This window comes from Peromyscus eremicus, chromosome 2, assembly GCF_949786415.1.
Source record: "Peromyscus eremicus chromosome 2, PerEre_H2_v1, whole genome shotgun sequence".
In the NCBI taxonomy this organism is placed as follows: Eukaryota; Metazoa; Chordata; class Mammalia; order Rodentia; family Cricetidae; genus Peromyscus; species Peromyscus eremicus.
This window is the reverse complement of record NC_081417.1, coordinates 82,806,983-82,822,512: the sequence shown is the minus strand read 5'-3', so window position 1 is coordinate 82,822,512 and position 15,530 is coordinate 82,806,983. Positions and strand designations below refer to the sequence as shown.

Below are 15,530 nucleotides of genomic sequence, written 5' to 3'. Positions count from 1 at the left end.
GCCCTCACTTTAAATCCCGACTCCCTGAATCCATCTGCCTCTCAGAGTCAAGATGTCACCTTACTTGCTTTACTGAAATTAGACTAGGATCTCTGCAGCTTTCCTAGTGGGTGGGCTCTGCCTGCACCACTCCAGCAGTCTCACTCTTGGCCCAATCGGCCTTTTCATTAAGAAGCCAGGCCATGTTGGACAAACTGTTGCTTCACCAATATAGACCTAGAATTTCCAGCATTTACATTAAAAAAAAAAAAACATGGATCATCTACCCACAAAAAGCAAGTCTTTGCCTTCTACAAAAACAGTCATTTCCTTAATTGGGCAGTTTTACATATACCATGGCATTATTATCTTTTAATTCTCGTAACCTTCACCCTTTGAGATGTAAACTGTCACTTCCTTTTACTAGATAACTATAGTTTAGCAGGGTTACAACTGGCTAATAACTGAGACAAAGTTACAACTGCTGGAGAAGAGAAACAACTGGACTGAGCTGAGGCACATCCCAAAGTGCTGGGGTTTTCTGTGCCTTCTGCTTTCCATGAACACACAATAAAACTACAGCAAATAACATGCAAAGACATTGGAGGAGAAGTGAACCACAATTTATGGTAGGGAAAACTTAGGATCATACCCAAAAGTGGTTTTACTGGTTTCTCCCAATGCCCTGTGTATGGGACCTGAGGTTGTGAGGTCACCTGCAGCACTACAGATACTTACATAGGAGACGGAGCCTCAATCAGACACAAGCCTGACTCACTCCAGTGATCTGCCCACTTGAAAACACTGCCAGTCCCGGGACAGCCTCAACAAGCTTGCATTTAGATGGGGTCCCATCAGCATTACTATTGACAGGATAAAGCCACAGTCTGCAGTCTGCTGCTTTTTATCTCACCACCATCCTGTTTGCTAAATTCACCCAAGCATCCTTTGTTTCATGACTGTGATTTCTTGTGCAATCTCTTGAGCGGCTGTACATCATCATTTGTAAACCAACCTCCTGCTCGGATGCAGAGGAAGACCTGAGTGTCACATTAGGCCTGTCTCCCAAGCTCTCCTATGGGGCTGGGTAGTGCTTCTCTTAAGAGGCCATCAATTAGGACTACACAAACCACATGACCACTTCAGCATTACTTGCCTTGCCGCAGAAACACTACACAATTCAAGCTAAGTTCACTGTGATTAACAGTGGAGTGGTCCTCTGTATTCTCAAAGAATGAACTGCACTCTTGATTATCATTCATTGTATACATGGCCTGCAAAGAAATACACAGTGGCAGAACAGAGAGTTTAAATACTACGGACAAGCAAGATGCTGGGATAATTACAAAAAGTTAACTAATTAATAGTCTCATTTTTTTTAAACACTTGACAGAGTACCTAACCTCTAGTACTTAACAAAAGCAGACAGAATGAATCTCTGTATTTTAAATTCTCCAAGAATGACATGGGAGCAAGGGTCAGACCAACCAATTGCTTTTCTTATACATCTTTCAAAGGGCTTGCCTGGGAATCTCTTTATCCAGTGTAGGGGAACTGCACTACGAGATCTTAACACCAGGTAGAAAACTGAATAATGAAGTGAGAACGTACTTTAAATGAGGCACAGTGCCGTGTACAGGCCTCAGTAAAGCTCAGACACACAAAGAGTGGCATGGGGATTTCAACATTAACTAGCACCTAGAAAGGAGCACAGACTTATAAGGACACTTGTGCCTCGGGGAGGAAACATCTGAGGAAGGTTCCATTGTCAAATATAAGCCTAGAAAGCATGAAGGTTGGTGGGGGGAAAAACAAAACAAAACAAAACAAAAAAACAGTTCAACATGGATGGACCATAACAGCTTACAACACCAGGCACTTTTGCAACTAAAGATATGGTTAGTATTTATGAGGACTCTGGGACTGGGAAAACACTCTGGGAACAGGGCCAAGTGTTTTCACATCCATATTTTCTTACCTTTCCTAGACACAGAGGGCACTTTTTTGTTTGTTTTTGTTTTCTTCGTTAAGCAAACTATCCAGTCTCCATGACTGATATGATGGAACTAGAAGATTACCATGCTGGAGCTTGACGACTTTCAGAAAGTGTTCTACAGGCTTGCGGTGGTGGCATAGGAGTTGTGGTGAGGAGAGCCCCCCACCTGCAACTGGAGCCATTGCTCTTAGTTGATTTCACAGGACAGATTTGTACGTCAGACGTCATTTGGTTAGAGGGCTGCCACTGTGAAGGACAATAACTGAACTCCTTGATTAAATGTTTCTTGGAGCCGCATTCTGTTTATTTAATCAGCATGGTAGGGAGCCGCAAACTCACTGTATTCAGCACGGCCTGAAATATCAGAAGGGAAAATCAGCCAGATCACACCATCAGACACCTACCTACTGTTTGAAAGCCAAGGCACGACTGTGCTGCAGAGATGGGAGAAATGAAAATGCCAAATAGAAAGGTAGCTAGAGGGTTCCTGGTCCTGCTTATCTCAAGCTGACCTAGAGCCCTGCATTCATTCTCCCACTGTACATCGTATGACAAAGGCTTCAGTCACTGTTACTGCCTACACAAATGGCCCACCTACAGCTAAGACAGTCTGCTTCTAGGAGCCACTAGACAGAATGGCACTAAGGGCCGTTGTGATGCACTTTTTTTTAATTGGATCGACTTCTTCTCAGTTCTATTATTATGGAATATCAGATACAATTTCATCATCAAGATATGGAGCTTTCTCAGCCGGGTGGTCGTGGCACATGCCTTTAATCCCAGTGCTTGGGAAGCAGAGGCAGGCAGATCTCTGTGAGTTGGAGGCCAGCCTGGTCCACAGAGTGAGATCCAGGACAGGCACCAAAACTACACAGAGAAACCCTATCTCGAAAAACAATTTAAAAAAAAAAAAAAAAAAAGACATGGAGCTTTCTCTAATTGAAAGCAAGGAAAGTTAGTTCACACTATTTCTTTACTCACCCTCTGACAGTGCCACCAATAAACAATTTGGGGTCACTCAGTTTAGCAAGCCTGTTTCTAGGAAAGCAGAAGTGTGGCTCTTTGGCTTGTAATCACTCCTGAACTAAGATCGAGGCATGTTGCTTAGCAGATGTGGAAGCCTGTGAAATATCATCACACATTCTCACTTCTAGTCTGAAACACGCATGCCTAGCTTTACATACTACAATTTTTACAACAGGCATATGGGGGAGGCTTAGTTTTGAACAGGGTGCTGGAGATGCTAGGCTGATTCTGTTCAAATCCACGTGGGAGTGGGGATCTGTTTATCCTTACATAATGGTATTTTGGGCTGCATTTTGAACTAAGTAAGATGCTATGCTGTCAAAGAACACAATGGCATAATACAACCCTCTGCCTTCCCCAACCCCGTAGTTAATTAAGAAATGAACACCAGTGATGAAGAAAGCTATCAATTAGTTTAATGTTTACTAGCACAGAGATAAATCGCAAACAGTCAAACAGTACGCACTCACTTGAAGAAAATACAGTGTTACCCAATAGTTTGTTCATTAGTAACGAAAATGGATGCATCAACCTTCCCACTTTGGTGGTCGAAGCCCACGTTACACAATTCTTCTGTTAACTCTTAGCACAGGTCAGTGGAAAGAGTATGAAATGTTTTGAGACGTAGGAAAAAAAAATCCCAAATTTGCTGGATATGTTAGCATCTGTTTGTATGTTCCCATCTGCCTTGGCTATGGCATAGTTCTAACCTATGAACTCCTTTATAAGGCAAGCGATTTCTAGACTGAAGTTTTCAACACCATCTAACTAGGGTCAAACCATCTTCTGGCACATCTGCAATAAAAAGACAATCCATGGTGGCAGAAATCCCCCAGCCAAGAGGTCCTGCTTCTCAAAGGGGCCGTGTGTCACCTTTGGTGGCACTTAATGATTCAGTCTCACACTGGTAAAGGTGATCAAAAGAGACACCATGCTACAGAGATATAATATCACTGAAGGGTGGAGCAGATCCCACTGGAGCATGCACACAGAATGCAGCCAGAGTTGAAGTATCACAAATGAAACACATTATAATAGGAAGGAAACGGTAGATTAGGGAGATCAGAGTCCAAAGGAGAAAGATCAATGATGATTCAATACCAATACAAAGTTCAAACACAAGGGCAAAGAGCTAAAGTGGCTCTGTCTACTAAAGCCTTGGAAGGGTCTAACTTCTAAGCAACTTCTGCTAACAGCATCATCTATCCTATTTGGGATAAGGTACCTGTTAAAGGTCTAAATTTAGGAGAGAGGGAAAGGGGGAGTGGGGAGAGGGGAATAACAGATAAAAAGCACTGAAAACTAGAGCTACGATTCTAGAGCAATCTGGCTAGAATCAGGACATAGGCCACGTCTACTCTACAGTACCACCAACAACCAGGGACGGGAAGGGAAGGAAACTCGTTTGGGGCAAAGAAGAAATTGGTGTTGCTCATCTTTAAGGGGTGGAGTATCTTCTCAGATGGTAGCTGTAGATCTTGACGCAGTGATCCCAACAGTCCAAGACCAGCAGCTGCCCCTTAGGTGTGAGGGCGATGCCCACCGGACAGGTAAGACCCTCTCGAATAAGGACGCTGTAGCCCCCACCCTTGGGAAAATGGAGAATTTCCTTGCGGCTGCTATCAGCCACAATGAGGTCACCCCGGGCATCCACACACATGCCAGCGATGCAGCGGAAATCCTCATTTTCGGAGAAGAAGTGGCTGATCTGCCGGCCCAGCTGCCCGTCGGGGCCCACAGAGCCGATGGAGAAGCCTCCTTCCAGGTGGTGTTCATTCTGTCGGTTTTCCACATTGAGACCCAAGCCTTGGGTGAAATAGACTGTGCCTTCAGCATCACAGGTGACAAATTTGGGCCTCACGGCACTGCAGAGGCAGCTGTATTTGACTACTCCTGCTCCTCGGTCCACAGTGAAACACCAAAGCTTCCCACCTTCCACGTCAGTAACCACAAACTGGCCAGATGGTAAGGCTGTGATGCCCCATGGTTTGCTCAGCTGGCTCCTGTGACAGGCCACACAGTGGCCATCCAAGGTATAGACTTTAAGGGAGTTGTCATAGCTGTCAGTCACACCAATCAGTCCATGGCAGTTCATGGCTACTGAAAGAGGAGTGAGATTGGGCAAATCAGCTCCGAGGAAGCTGAGCACGAAGCTGTCAATGCCACTGGGGCTGCGGCGGATCTCCTTCAAAAAGCCTTTGCGGTTGAACACTTGGATACGATAGTTGCCACGGTCAGCAACCAGTACCTCACTCTGACTGGTCACGTAGAGACTGACTGGAAGATTGAACATACCTGGCGTGCTGCCTTTTGCTCCCATCTTCTTGAGAAAGAGACACTGCTGGATACTGGAGGTTGCCTCAGAACTCCGCTGTTTCGCAGGTGAAGCCCTGGGGCTGGGAACCACTTCCTCGGGGCTCATGTCCATTTCTCTAAAGGTAACAGAGGCTGAGGCGGCAGAGGCTGCTGCCTCCTCCGCTGCCCAGGAATCATCCATGTTAACTGTCCGGGGCTTCTTCACAGCCTGCCCGATTTGAAGAGGACCAACGTGCCCTACTTTAAGGAGCTCCACATCTTGCAGGGTAAGCTCCCGGGGTAGGCTGGCAGTGAGCTCTGGCTCCTCCTCATCTGCTGTCTCCTCCAGTAGTGCTACATCAGCTTGCTTGATCTTGGCTAGAAAGTAGTCACAACGAGACACGGCCTGCACCTCTGCAATGTTGAGTAGGTAGCTCTGTTCCTCTACCACTTGACTGTTGGACTTCTCAACCTCAGCCAAAGAACCTGTGAAGAACTTCCGGGAGCGGGCTAGCTCTTCCTGGACCCTGCGCTCTTCGTGGCCATACTCTTGAAGAACAGCCTTATATCTTGCCTGAAGGTCCCTGGAGACACCCTCCAAGGCCACCTTCCGCCTCTGCAGCTCTCCCATAAGTTCCCTTAGGCGCGTCAACTTCTCCCCGAAGTCCCTCCGCCGTTCCTCAGCTGCCTCCTTGACAGGGAGTGTACAGTGGCCAGGAGGTTGGTGATCTGCCTCCCGGCAGGGTTCACACAGCACCAAACCACAGCTTCTGCAGAACTGTCGAGGCAGCCGCCGGCCACAAGCTCGGCACATGAGCAGCCCTACGGCCTCACTGAGGCCAGCCGTGTCGATGATCTTCAGCACGGTCAGGTTGTCTGTCAGCTGGGTCAGGCTGGTGATGCGAGTAATCTTGCTGCAAAAGGGACAGCGGACACCATTGATGCTACTGGCCAGGAGCTTCTCCAGACACTGGCGGCAGATAGTGTGGCCACAGTGCAGCAGCTTGGGCCGCAGCTGCTCTTCAGTGAAGGACTCCATGCAGATGGGGCATTCCAGCACTTCCCGGAGGGCGTCCAGGTTCAGGTGAGAAGCTGCAGCAGCGGCAGCCATTGCTCTTCCTGCAAAGGTTCCTGCTAACACAGCCCGGAGCTCAGCAGCTTAATATTCATGCCCCAGTGTCAAATTCCTGCTAAAGAGAAAAAGAAACCATTATTCATTTGTCCACTGCCCATATAAGTTAATCCTATCTAGAAACAACTAGCCTAGAGCCATAATCATCCACTTCATCATTTACTTATTTAACAAATGTTTTATTGCGGTCATTATGTCTCAGGCAATGGTGACACACAGGGGAAAAAACAGATGAAACCTTATGTATGGGTGAATTCAGGGAGGAGCCAAAACCCCCAAAAGGTCAGTTTCCCTATCTACAAAACAGAAACGACAGCATCTATCTTATATGGTTACTGAAAGGGTTAAATAATATGACATACAGCAGAAAAGCAGAGAGCAACCCTGGCCCGCAGAGAAAGTCACGTGAAGGTCCACACCACTTCAGGGGGATACAGTGGGCAGTGACGGAAGCCGTCAACTGAGGGAGGTTGCAAGGTTGCTCCCAAGTGCTGCTACTTGTAAGAGTAAGTCTTGAAAGCTACGAGGCAAGGAGACGACGGAAAGGTATTTAAGGAAAGAACACTGTGTGAGTTTCGTGTGGAAGCCTTTTTATTCTGTCATGGAGTTTATGGTGTGTAATGTTTGGGGGCCAATGAGTCAATCAGAGAAATAGAAAATTTTGATGACTAACCCTAACAACTGATCTGCAAAACATCAGATAAGGATGCCACATCTTTTTCATTTGTTTATCTTCCCACCTAGCCACCCACTGCAGCCTAGGCATCATATACTATACAAGACACTGAGTTTCAGTATACACATCCTGCCCTACTTTAGAGAGACAAGATATGTAAGTTAGGAATCAAGGCAGACTCAATCTGACAGATGCTGCAGGAGACTCATTCTTACTTAAAGGAAAATTGAGTTTTAGAGAGGCTATAGCACGTATCTGGGCCCGGAAGAACAGAGAAATGAGATGGGAGAACAAAGCAGCAGGCAGAGGGCATAGCCTTGACCAAGCCGACAAAGCAGATGGCAAACACTAACTTCTGAAGATTGGGATGAGAACAGAGACCACTTGATCTCTCTCTATTTCATTTTCTGCACCTGTAGAATGGAAGCAGCACATCCTTTACTGGGTTCACGGAAGGATCCGATGAAACAACACACTACCGTGAGTGCCAATATTTACCTCTGCACCAGGAAGGCCCTATGTGAACTCTGGTTATCTCTTAGCCTTATGTTAAAACTGTAGGAGAATATATGGGGCACCGTGAAAACGCATGGAGGGGTAATTTCAGGATGATTAGAGATATTCAGGCTTCAAAGTGGCTTTCTTGTGAAAGGAAAACAGGAAATTCATTGGGAAGGGTATGCTGGGCCAAGTGCTTTGCAGCGAGGAACTGATATGTTTAAAATTGAAAAGGACTGTGTGTATTGGGGTGGTGGTGGTGATCAAAGAAACCAGTTTAGAAGCTATAAAGAGGTAAGTGAACTAGGGGGCAGGTAGAAATGCAGACACAGTTGAGCAATACTGCAGAGGTATAATCAGTAAGATGTGAAAACTAATGGGTTTATGGTGGGAAGTAGCAAAGAGCAAAAGATAGCCAAGCACTCGAGCCCAGATGATTTAAAAAGCAGTGGCTCCTTAGCAAAACAGCTCATTTCTGACTTGAGTACCATCCATGTCACCCCTACTCTTCTGCAGACATAATGCTTGTGAAGTAGACTCTGCAGCCTTATGCCATTGTTGACTTATACCTAAAATCAGAATGAATATATCCAGCAAGGTAAGGCACATGGATAAATAAGTCTTTCTTAGGTGCAAATCTTATGTGTAGTCTTATGACAGGCAGTCAGCCATTAAGGAGGAGGAGGCAGTATGGGGTTAGCTTGGTTTCCCAGACAAGCAGCTAGGTAAGGAAAGCCCCATCCATATCATCAACTTTCTCCAGGTATATGGGAAGGAGCAGTTAACGGAAACATACCCATTAAAGTAAATATTTTACAGCAGATGCAACATTTACCTAACGTCAAGTTTACCTCTGGGAAGTCCCTCTCTATCTTGGTAATTGCTCTGGTATCCTAGGACCTACTACATGCTACACAGTGTTGTCCATGCTTATTCTCACTTAATCCTCATTGTGGCAATGTAATGTGGGGGTAAGATTTTTAATGTTCTGCTTTACCAATGAGAAAACTGAAGTTTAGAAAAACTGGCTCAAACGTCTGAGCTGAAACATGGTAGGACTTTCTAGAACAGATACCTTTACTTATTTTTTAACCCAACATTACTTCTAAGCTTTAAAAAAAAAAGTCATTCAATACTTATTAATGAATGCTCTTGCTTGTACTCGAGGATCCACTGCCTTTAAAACATATACTTTACTCCTTGAAAAAGGAACAATCATCTGGCTGTGAGATTCAGCCAACACAGGGCAGGTTAAATCAATTTATTAGCTGAGGCACCCAGTCCCACAATCTTGCTTTGCAACCCATTACAACTAAATCTATGCCCTGACAAAAGAACAAACTATGGGTAGCATGAACTTTAAATGGTCTCCTGTGGACAGCACCAACTGTGACTGCTGAATCCTCAAATGCCGTGGGCCTGGGGCAGTACCACAGAGACACCAACAGAAGCCCTGACTCAGGATCCATGCAAGCCTCTCAATCCTAAGCAGTAGCTTTTTTCTGTCTCCTGTCATCTGGGACAACAGACTGAGGGCAACATTTGGTGTTTGGATCCCAAGTGTGTTACCTTACATTGTGCAGGGACATCTGTTCTTCCTGGAGCTGGTACTGCAGACCAGCTTGCTAAACAAGTCTGCCAATTTGTAAAAATACCAGCAAATTCTTTCCCCAGATTTCTGGAATATTATACTACCTCTTTTGATTCAAAAGCTTCCTGCCCGTGTAAGCTATCAGCTTTATGAAGTGAACTGACGATGCTCACATCCAACCACAAACTATTTCTCCAGTCCACAGCATCTCCAGGTTCTCCAAAAAGATGTCAAAAATCCATGCCCTGAAGCTTCTGGATCTGGAGAAGCTTAAATGTCAAAAATGCCAGAACCACTACTTCTATTCCCACCATCACAGAACACAGCTTTCACTGAGCCCGCAGCAGGACCAGAAGCCAGGCAGACCCAGCCTCTCCCCCAGAAGGGCATGTCTGACCACTAGTAATACCAAGAATGAATCACATGAAAGCTCAATTTGACTTCAGCTTCCCTGAAAAGACTATTCAAGTGAAAGGAACTGCCTCATTAGGCCCAGCCTTTAGGTGTGCTGCCCAACTCCAGCCAGCCATAAAAATCTGTAAAGTCAATACACTATTTACAATCTTGGCTGCCTCCACAACCCCTTGAACACACTTCCCATTGTTCACTCTGTACCCCCAAGTCATGCCCTTCCACTTTATGCAACCTCAATTTACCTTTTCCCCTTACCCCCTCAGCATAATGATTTACACTGTACATCCCATACTGATCCCAGCACATCTCGTTGACTCTAGATAATGTATCTTGTAAAGTTGTATTGTTCTCCCAGATCTAAGACAGCCTTATCCTCTCTTGACACTCCTGAGTTTTGCCTGTCCATGAACTAGGTAGCCAGGCAGTAGAAAGAACAAAGAGGAAACAGATAACATAAACCTTGAAGTCAAACAGAACTAGACAGAATTTTAACACCATCACTTACAGAATGTGGGGCAAATGGCTAACCTCTTCAAGCCTGGCAAGTTACTTAATTTCTCCATGCCTGGCAAGTTATTCAGTCATTCTGGTCTAACAAATTCTTTAACCTTATTTCTTTATATATATACACCATGAGGACTAGGGATAATACATATAGATACTTTTCTGGTAATTGATAGGCAAGCAATGACTCTTTAATAACTGATGACAATAACTATTTAACATAATTGTGTTAGCAACCAAGAACATTAAGAATCATACCCAGTGCTTGTATTAACAAATAATTCAGTTTATAATCTATATTCTGAAGGGAATGAAGAACTGCCCATTTCACGGAGTGCAAAGGCATATAAAGATTAATAAAAGGACTGGTCAGTTTGGAAAGGATTTGATTGAGAATGTAGTCACCCAGGCTAGGAACTAATGAGTAAAGGAAATCACAACTTCTGATCAAATATATACTGCTGGAGCCCCTTTCCACACATAGCAGAGTGAGTAGTGATCTCAGAGCAATACAAATAAGGAAACTGAGACCAAGAGAGGGAAATTAACTATTCACACATCACAGGGAAGAACTAGGAAAAAGGGGCATGGGCAGGAAGTGAACAGTGCTATACAGATTAAGAAAGTGCATGCAGGACTTGGGCATTCTGGCTCTGCCACCTACAGTGGAGATTTAGACAAGTTACCCAACTTCTCACTTGTCTATGAAATGGCCTTTCACAGTGATACCTTCTCACAGGGTAAGGTTTAAATGAGACCGAGCATAAACCACTTAGGACAGCACCAAGCTAGGCACAGAATTCACTGTGCAGAATAGCATTTATTATTATTAGCAGGAGCAGTAACAGCAGTAGCTACTGCCTGCCGTAGTCACTACCCAGCTTGTATACGAAATAAATAGGCACCTTTCATAAGGCATCAGACATACCTTTGAATCACTCAAACTCAGTCTGCTGGGAGATTGCTACCTGATCTCAGAAGAGAAACTTAAGAGCAGAGCCAAGGTATGAAATCTTCAGTCAGTGCTTGAGTCTCTATCCAATGGTATGCTTTAGGTACCTTTATTCCCCACAGCCCACTTTTTTCCTTAGGAGTTTATGAGTTCCATGAGCTAAAATGAAGAACCTTAAGCAATTAATGAAGTAGATCTTTACTGAGCAATTACTACTAGTCTAGCCTTGTGGGTGGGGCCAGAGACATAATTTTTAGAAATAGATGTGAAATTTTTACCTAAAAACTAGACACAAAGGACATTCCATGGTTAATACACTCATGTAGTTTGTGGGTTTTTTGTTTTGTTTTGTTTTGTTTTTTAGGCTTACCACTTCCTTTCAGGACAGCATTCAAGCTGTATTTACTCCTTATGCACTTTAACCCAGTTCTAACTAAATGTGAAACTGCTTCAATGCCACAAAGGCCATTCACTAACAAAGCAGATTTCCAGCACGTGAGGTTACCACCTGCTACTCCCCTAGCTCTGGCGGTGGAGACAAGCCTGTGAACTTTAGATTGAGGGTGTGTGCTTAAGATGCCTGCAGATAGCTAAGATCGTGCCTAACTTTTAGCAAACAAGGAGTAACAAGTGGCAGGCACTTTTTGCACATCACATGTATTCTCTTAAACGAAGGACGGGTTATTTCACGTCCTAAGTAACACTCAGAACAAAGTAACCTGTCTAGGTTCTCCCATGGAGCTATGCAGTAGAGCAGCATCTCGAATGCCCACATGTGAACACTCTGGCACAAAAAAAAACTACATTCACTCAAAACATGTTCTACTTCCATAGATGACCACACTATTATTCCCTCCAGGCAAAATCAGGCTAAGTAAGAGGTTTGGAAATGCATCCAGGAATGACTTTTAAATTGTGCTGTTCTATCAGAAAGGCACAGTGGAAGGAGTCTCTCAAAGGTAACACACCTGTACACACAAGAGAGGGCACTTCAGCAGCCTTGCCCACTGTGACTTCTGGACACAGGGACAGGGCTCTTCACAGTCAGAAGATCTCTCAAACTAGTATCATGGAAGTCAGGAGTCAAACACAACTGAGTTTACATGCCAGATTAACCATTTGCTCTGTGATTTAGGAATTGGCACTTAACTTTTTAACTTTCTGACTACAGAAGAAGGAATAACATTTGGACTGTCAACAAGACAACTAGGAAGCTTTACTGAGAGAATGTACTTTAATCGGCACTCAATATAGCTGACTGTGTTTTTAGACAGAGGTTGACACATGCTGGACCACCAACAAGCAAACAGTAAAATAGCTGATTCCAAGGCTAACTCAATCCCTACCAGGTATTTTCCTAAGCAATGTGCGCTGACATTCCAGCTAAGTCTTTGGCCCTCAACTCCAGTCTAATTTTGTTTTTAAAGCTGACTTCAGTAATGTTGTAGCTAGGTTTGGAGTTGATAAAGGCAATGCTACTCTTCTGTTCCAGAGACAAGACACACAAAAGAGGCCATTCAGAGCAGGAGCTACTCTCCCAGTCTAGGACTGCCCTCAGCCTGAGGCCCCACTGAGGGATTCCGTCAAGCTAGTAGTGGCCTCCTTCTCTCAGCTTGGAGCTCCTTATACCTCATCCGCCTAACCTCAAGCTCTTTCTATTCTCTTTCCACTGGTTCTGGTCTAACAGCAAACCAAGAACAAAGTCCAGGGCTTCTGATCAAGAATCACTCTGCTTTAGATTACTGGGCAATCCTCCTTTTCATTAGAAATGGCTGAAAAGGGAAGACAAAGCAGGCTGTAACAAAGAAGCAAGGAAGAGGGAACATACAGTGGTGGCTATCTACATGTGTTTACTTCCGCCATTCTTAGTTACGTGGCCTTGGACAAGTGACCTCCTAAGCCTTAGTTTCATGTGTAACACTGGACATAGAAAAGCATATTTAGACGACTATATAGAGAAGAAAGTACATACAGAATTTCCTACCGCAGTAAATCCTGAGTACTTACTGGGCACCAGACAGTATGCACCCTGCTTTATTCACTGAGCCCTCACAACAATCTTAGGATGGAGGTCCCTGAAGAGCTAGTGCACTAAGAGGTCAAGTAACTCTTTAAAAAGATTACAAAGCAGGAAGAGAAAGCCAGGATTTGAACCCAGAATATCTGACACTGAAGTCACGTTCCCTCCATTTTGGCAAGATTTGCATTTTGGGCTAGACACGTTTTACTGGTGGGGTTGTTATCTAGAAACCAATAGCTCCCACACCCCCTCAACTGTGACAACTGACGGTGTCTCCGTCTAGTCCCTGTCAAATGTTTCCTGGCAGAACAAAATCACCCCTGGCTGAGAACCATGGCTTTGGACTGTGTGTGACACAGGCTAAATACTCAGCACATGTGGGGCTCTCCCTTGCTCCCCTACCATTGTTTTGTTTCTCTCCCAGCCCTAATAGCACTTCATTCACAGAAGCACTGCCTCTGAGCTATAACTGAGCTTCTATAAGAGAAAGTCAGGTTTAAGATCATTTGGCTCAATACGTTGGAGGGCTTAAGCATCTCTCTCACAGCTTGGGGGTACAGTGAAAGGGACAGGTAGCAGAAGAACTTGGGGGGGTTCCTGCTTCACTGCCCCCACTCCCTCTCTTCTTCCCCCAGGCTTAAAATGTTGGGTCTGCAGGGGGTAGGTTGAGCTGGTCAGAGAGAGTTAGTGAGAGGGTTATGCCTGTCTCAGGCTAAAAGGGCCTTTAGTTAGTTAAGAGGAAGACTGCCCTTCGGAGAATGTCAAACTCTCCTTCAGGATCTCTCAGGACTCGTGACTTTATTCCCAAAGCCCTGCATTCTCCTAAATTCCATCCATTCATACACGGTTCATTTATATATTATTTTCAGGTCCCTGGGTCTCCAGAACACCCTCTTGGTTCAATTATGCAGAGACCAAAAACAAATGAACAAACAAAGAAACAAATATTCCTTTAGGAGCCAGAGAACCAATTCACAAACTACAATCTAGTTACAACATTCATTCCCCCACCATTCAATCCTCAATAAACCCCATTCCCAACCCTAAATCCCAAATCTAGAATTCAACCTTCTAGACTGTATGTTGCAACCTTGCAACTCGCCAATTACTTTTGTGTCCCACATCGCTCGGATATATTCTTTATTCAATCTATTTTCAAATTTCCACATCCATTACTCCTGTATGCCAGCTCCAAACTCCAACCCTATACCTCAGATTTCTGCCCTCCCTCAATCTGAGCCCTCATCTGCATTTCCCCATCTTGCACTGTGCAACACCCCCCACCCCCACCCCCGCCCTGCCTCACGTGTTGCCTTCAAGCCTTTGCTGCGATTTGCTAACTGGATACTGATTCCCCTGGGAACTCACCCCTCAATCTCTCCCAGATTCTACTACAGAAATCCCTTTCTCTTCAGCAATCAGGATTTTCCAAGACCCTGGCTGTTCTGATCTCAGATTTTGCTCCCATTCCACCGATCTCCTCAGAGCCCCTGAGATTCTGCCCACCAACCCCCAACCTACCTCATCCATGCCTCCCAAATTCCTTTCTATTTCTGATATTCTGCACCCAGATCCCTCCAGGGACTTCAGATCCCCCCATCTCCCACATGCTTCACACCGTCTCTCCGCACGGCCCCCACATTACCTCATACCTCCCGAGATGCTGCAACTGCAAATCTCCTCAGCCCCTTTGCTCCCCTCCCCCAGCTGCATCTCAGCCCCGCCGAACCGCTCCCGAGCCCGTCCCTCCCCCACCAGTCCCGCCACTCCGATCCAGTCCCCAAATCCTGCCATCCAGTCTTGGAGCCCCGCGACCCACCACAGTCCCTGTTCGCAGACCCTCCTTCCCTCCCCCTACCTGACCGCCCGCGGCTCCGACGCCAGTCCACCGCTGCCAGCCCACCCGCCCGCCGCCCTTTGCGCATGCGCCAGCGCGCACTTCCCACGTCGGCCGCCAATTCGCAGGACGGCCTGTCCGTCACCGTGCCCCGCCTTCCCGGGGCATGCTGGGGTTTGTAGGCCCGCAGGCCCAGTGCTCGGGGCCCAGCTGAAGCGATAGGGGTGACTCTGGAAACCTAGGCCACCTCAGCGTGTGAGCCAGTTTTCTGCCCTGTGTCGGAGTGTAAACCCCGTCAGTCAATGCTGATCTCCCAGTAGCAGCCTACAGAAAGTCCAGGCGCCTTGCAGAAACGCCCCTTTGTACCTCAGCTTGGGAAGACAAACAAGCTCCTTTCAAAGAGCTGGTCCTGGGGCTAGGTGTTTCTGCCTGTGACACATCCCTCTTCCTAGTCACTGAACACACTACGTTTAAGAAGGAGGTTTTCTTTGCCAAGGAGCGTGATGGTGGACAGCAGAGGTAGAAATGGGCAAAGCCCTGCATTGAACCTTGTCAGGTGAGAGGTTTTTGTGGTCCACTGACGAGCCAGGACCTCTTGGGTCCTGAAGAT

The 15,530-nt window shown here is 45.7% G+C and overlaps 2 protein-coding genes across 4 annotated transcripts in view; one reads left to right on the top strand and one right to left on the bottom strand.

Annotated features, from left to right (window-relative positions):
• Astn2 (astrotactin 2) overlaps window positions 1-15,530 on the top strand; it is a 968,023-nt gene that overhangs the window by 718,029 nt on the left and 234,464 nt on the right. The window lies entirely within an intron of this gene.
• Window positions 3,396-15,009, bottom strand: Trim32 (tripartite motif containing 32). 2 transcript variants are annotated; one of them, XM_059254464.1, is made up of 2 exons: window positions 14,942-15,009; window positions 3,396-6,486 (listed from the first exon to the last, which is right to left on the bottom strand). In XM_059254464.1, the coding sequence occupies exon 2, from the start codon at window positions 6,405-6,407 to the stop codon at window positions 4,440-4,442; it is 1,968 nt and encodes a 655-aa protein (XP_059110447.1). In that variant the 5' UTR covers window positions 6,408-6,486; window positions 14,942-15,009; the 3' UTR covers window positions 3,396-4,439. The 2 variants fall into 2 exon arrangements, with proteins under 2 accessions (XP_059110447.1, XP_059110449.1); XM_059254466.1 differs by having other exon boundaries at window positions 3,396-6,483; window positions 14,942-14,993.

Excerpts from the sequence above, each read along its gene's own strand:
- Trim32 (XM_059254464.1), bottom strand. The coding sequence starts at position 6,407 with ATGGCTGCCGCTGCTGCAGCTTCTCACCTGAACCTGGACGCCCTCCGG.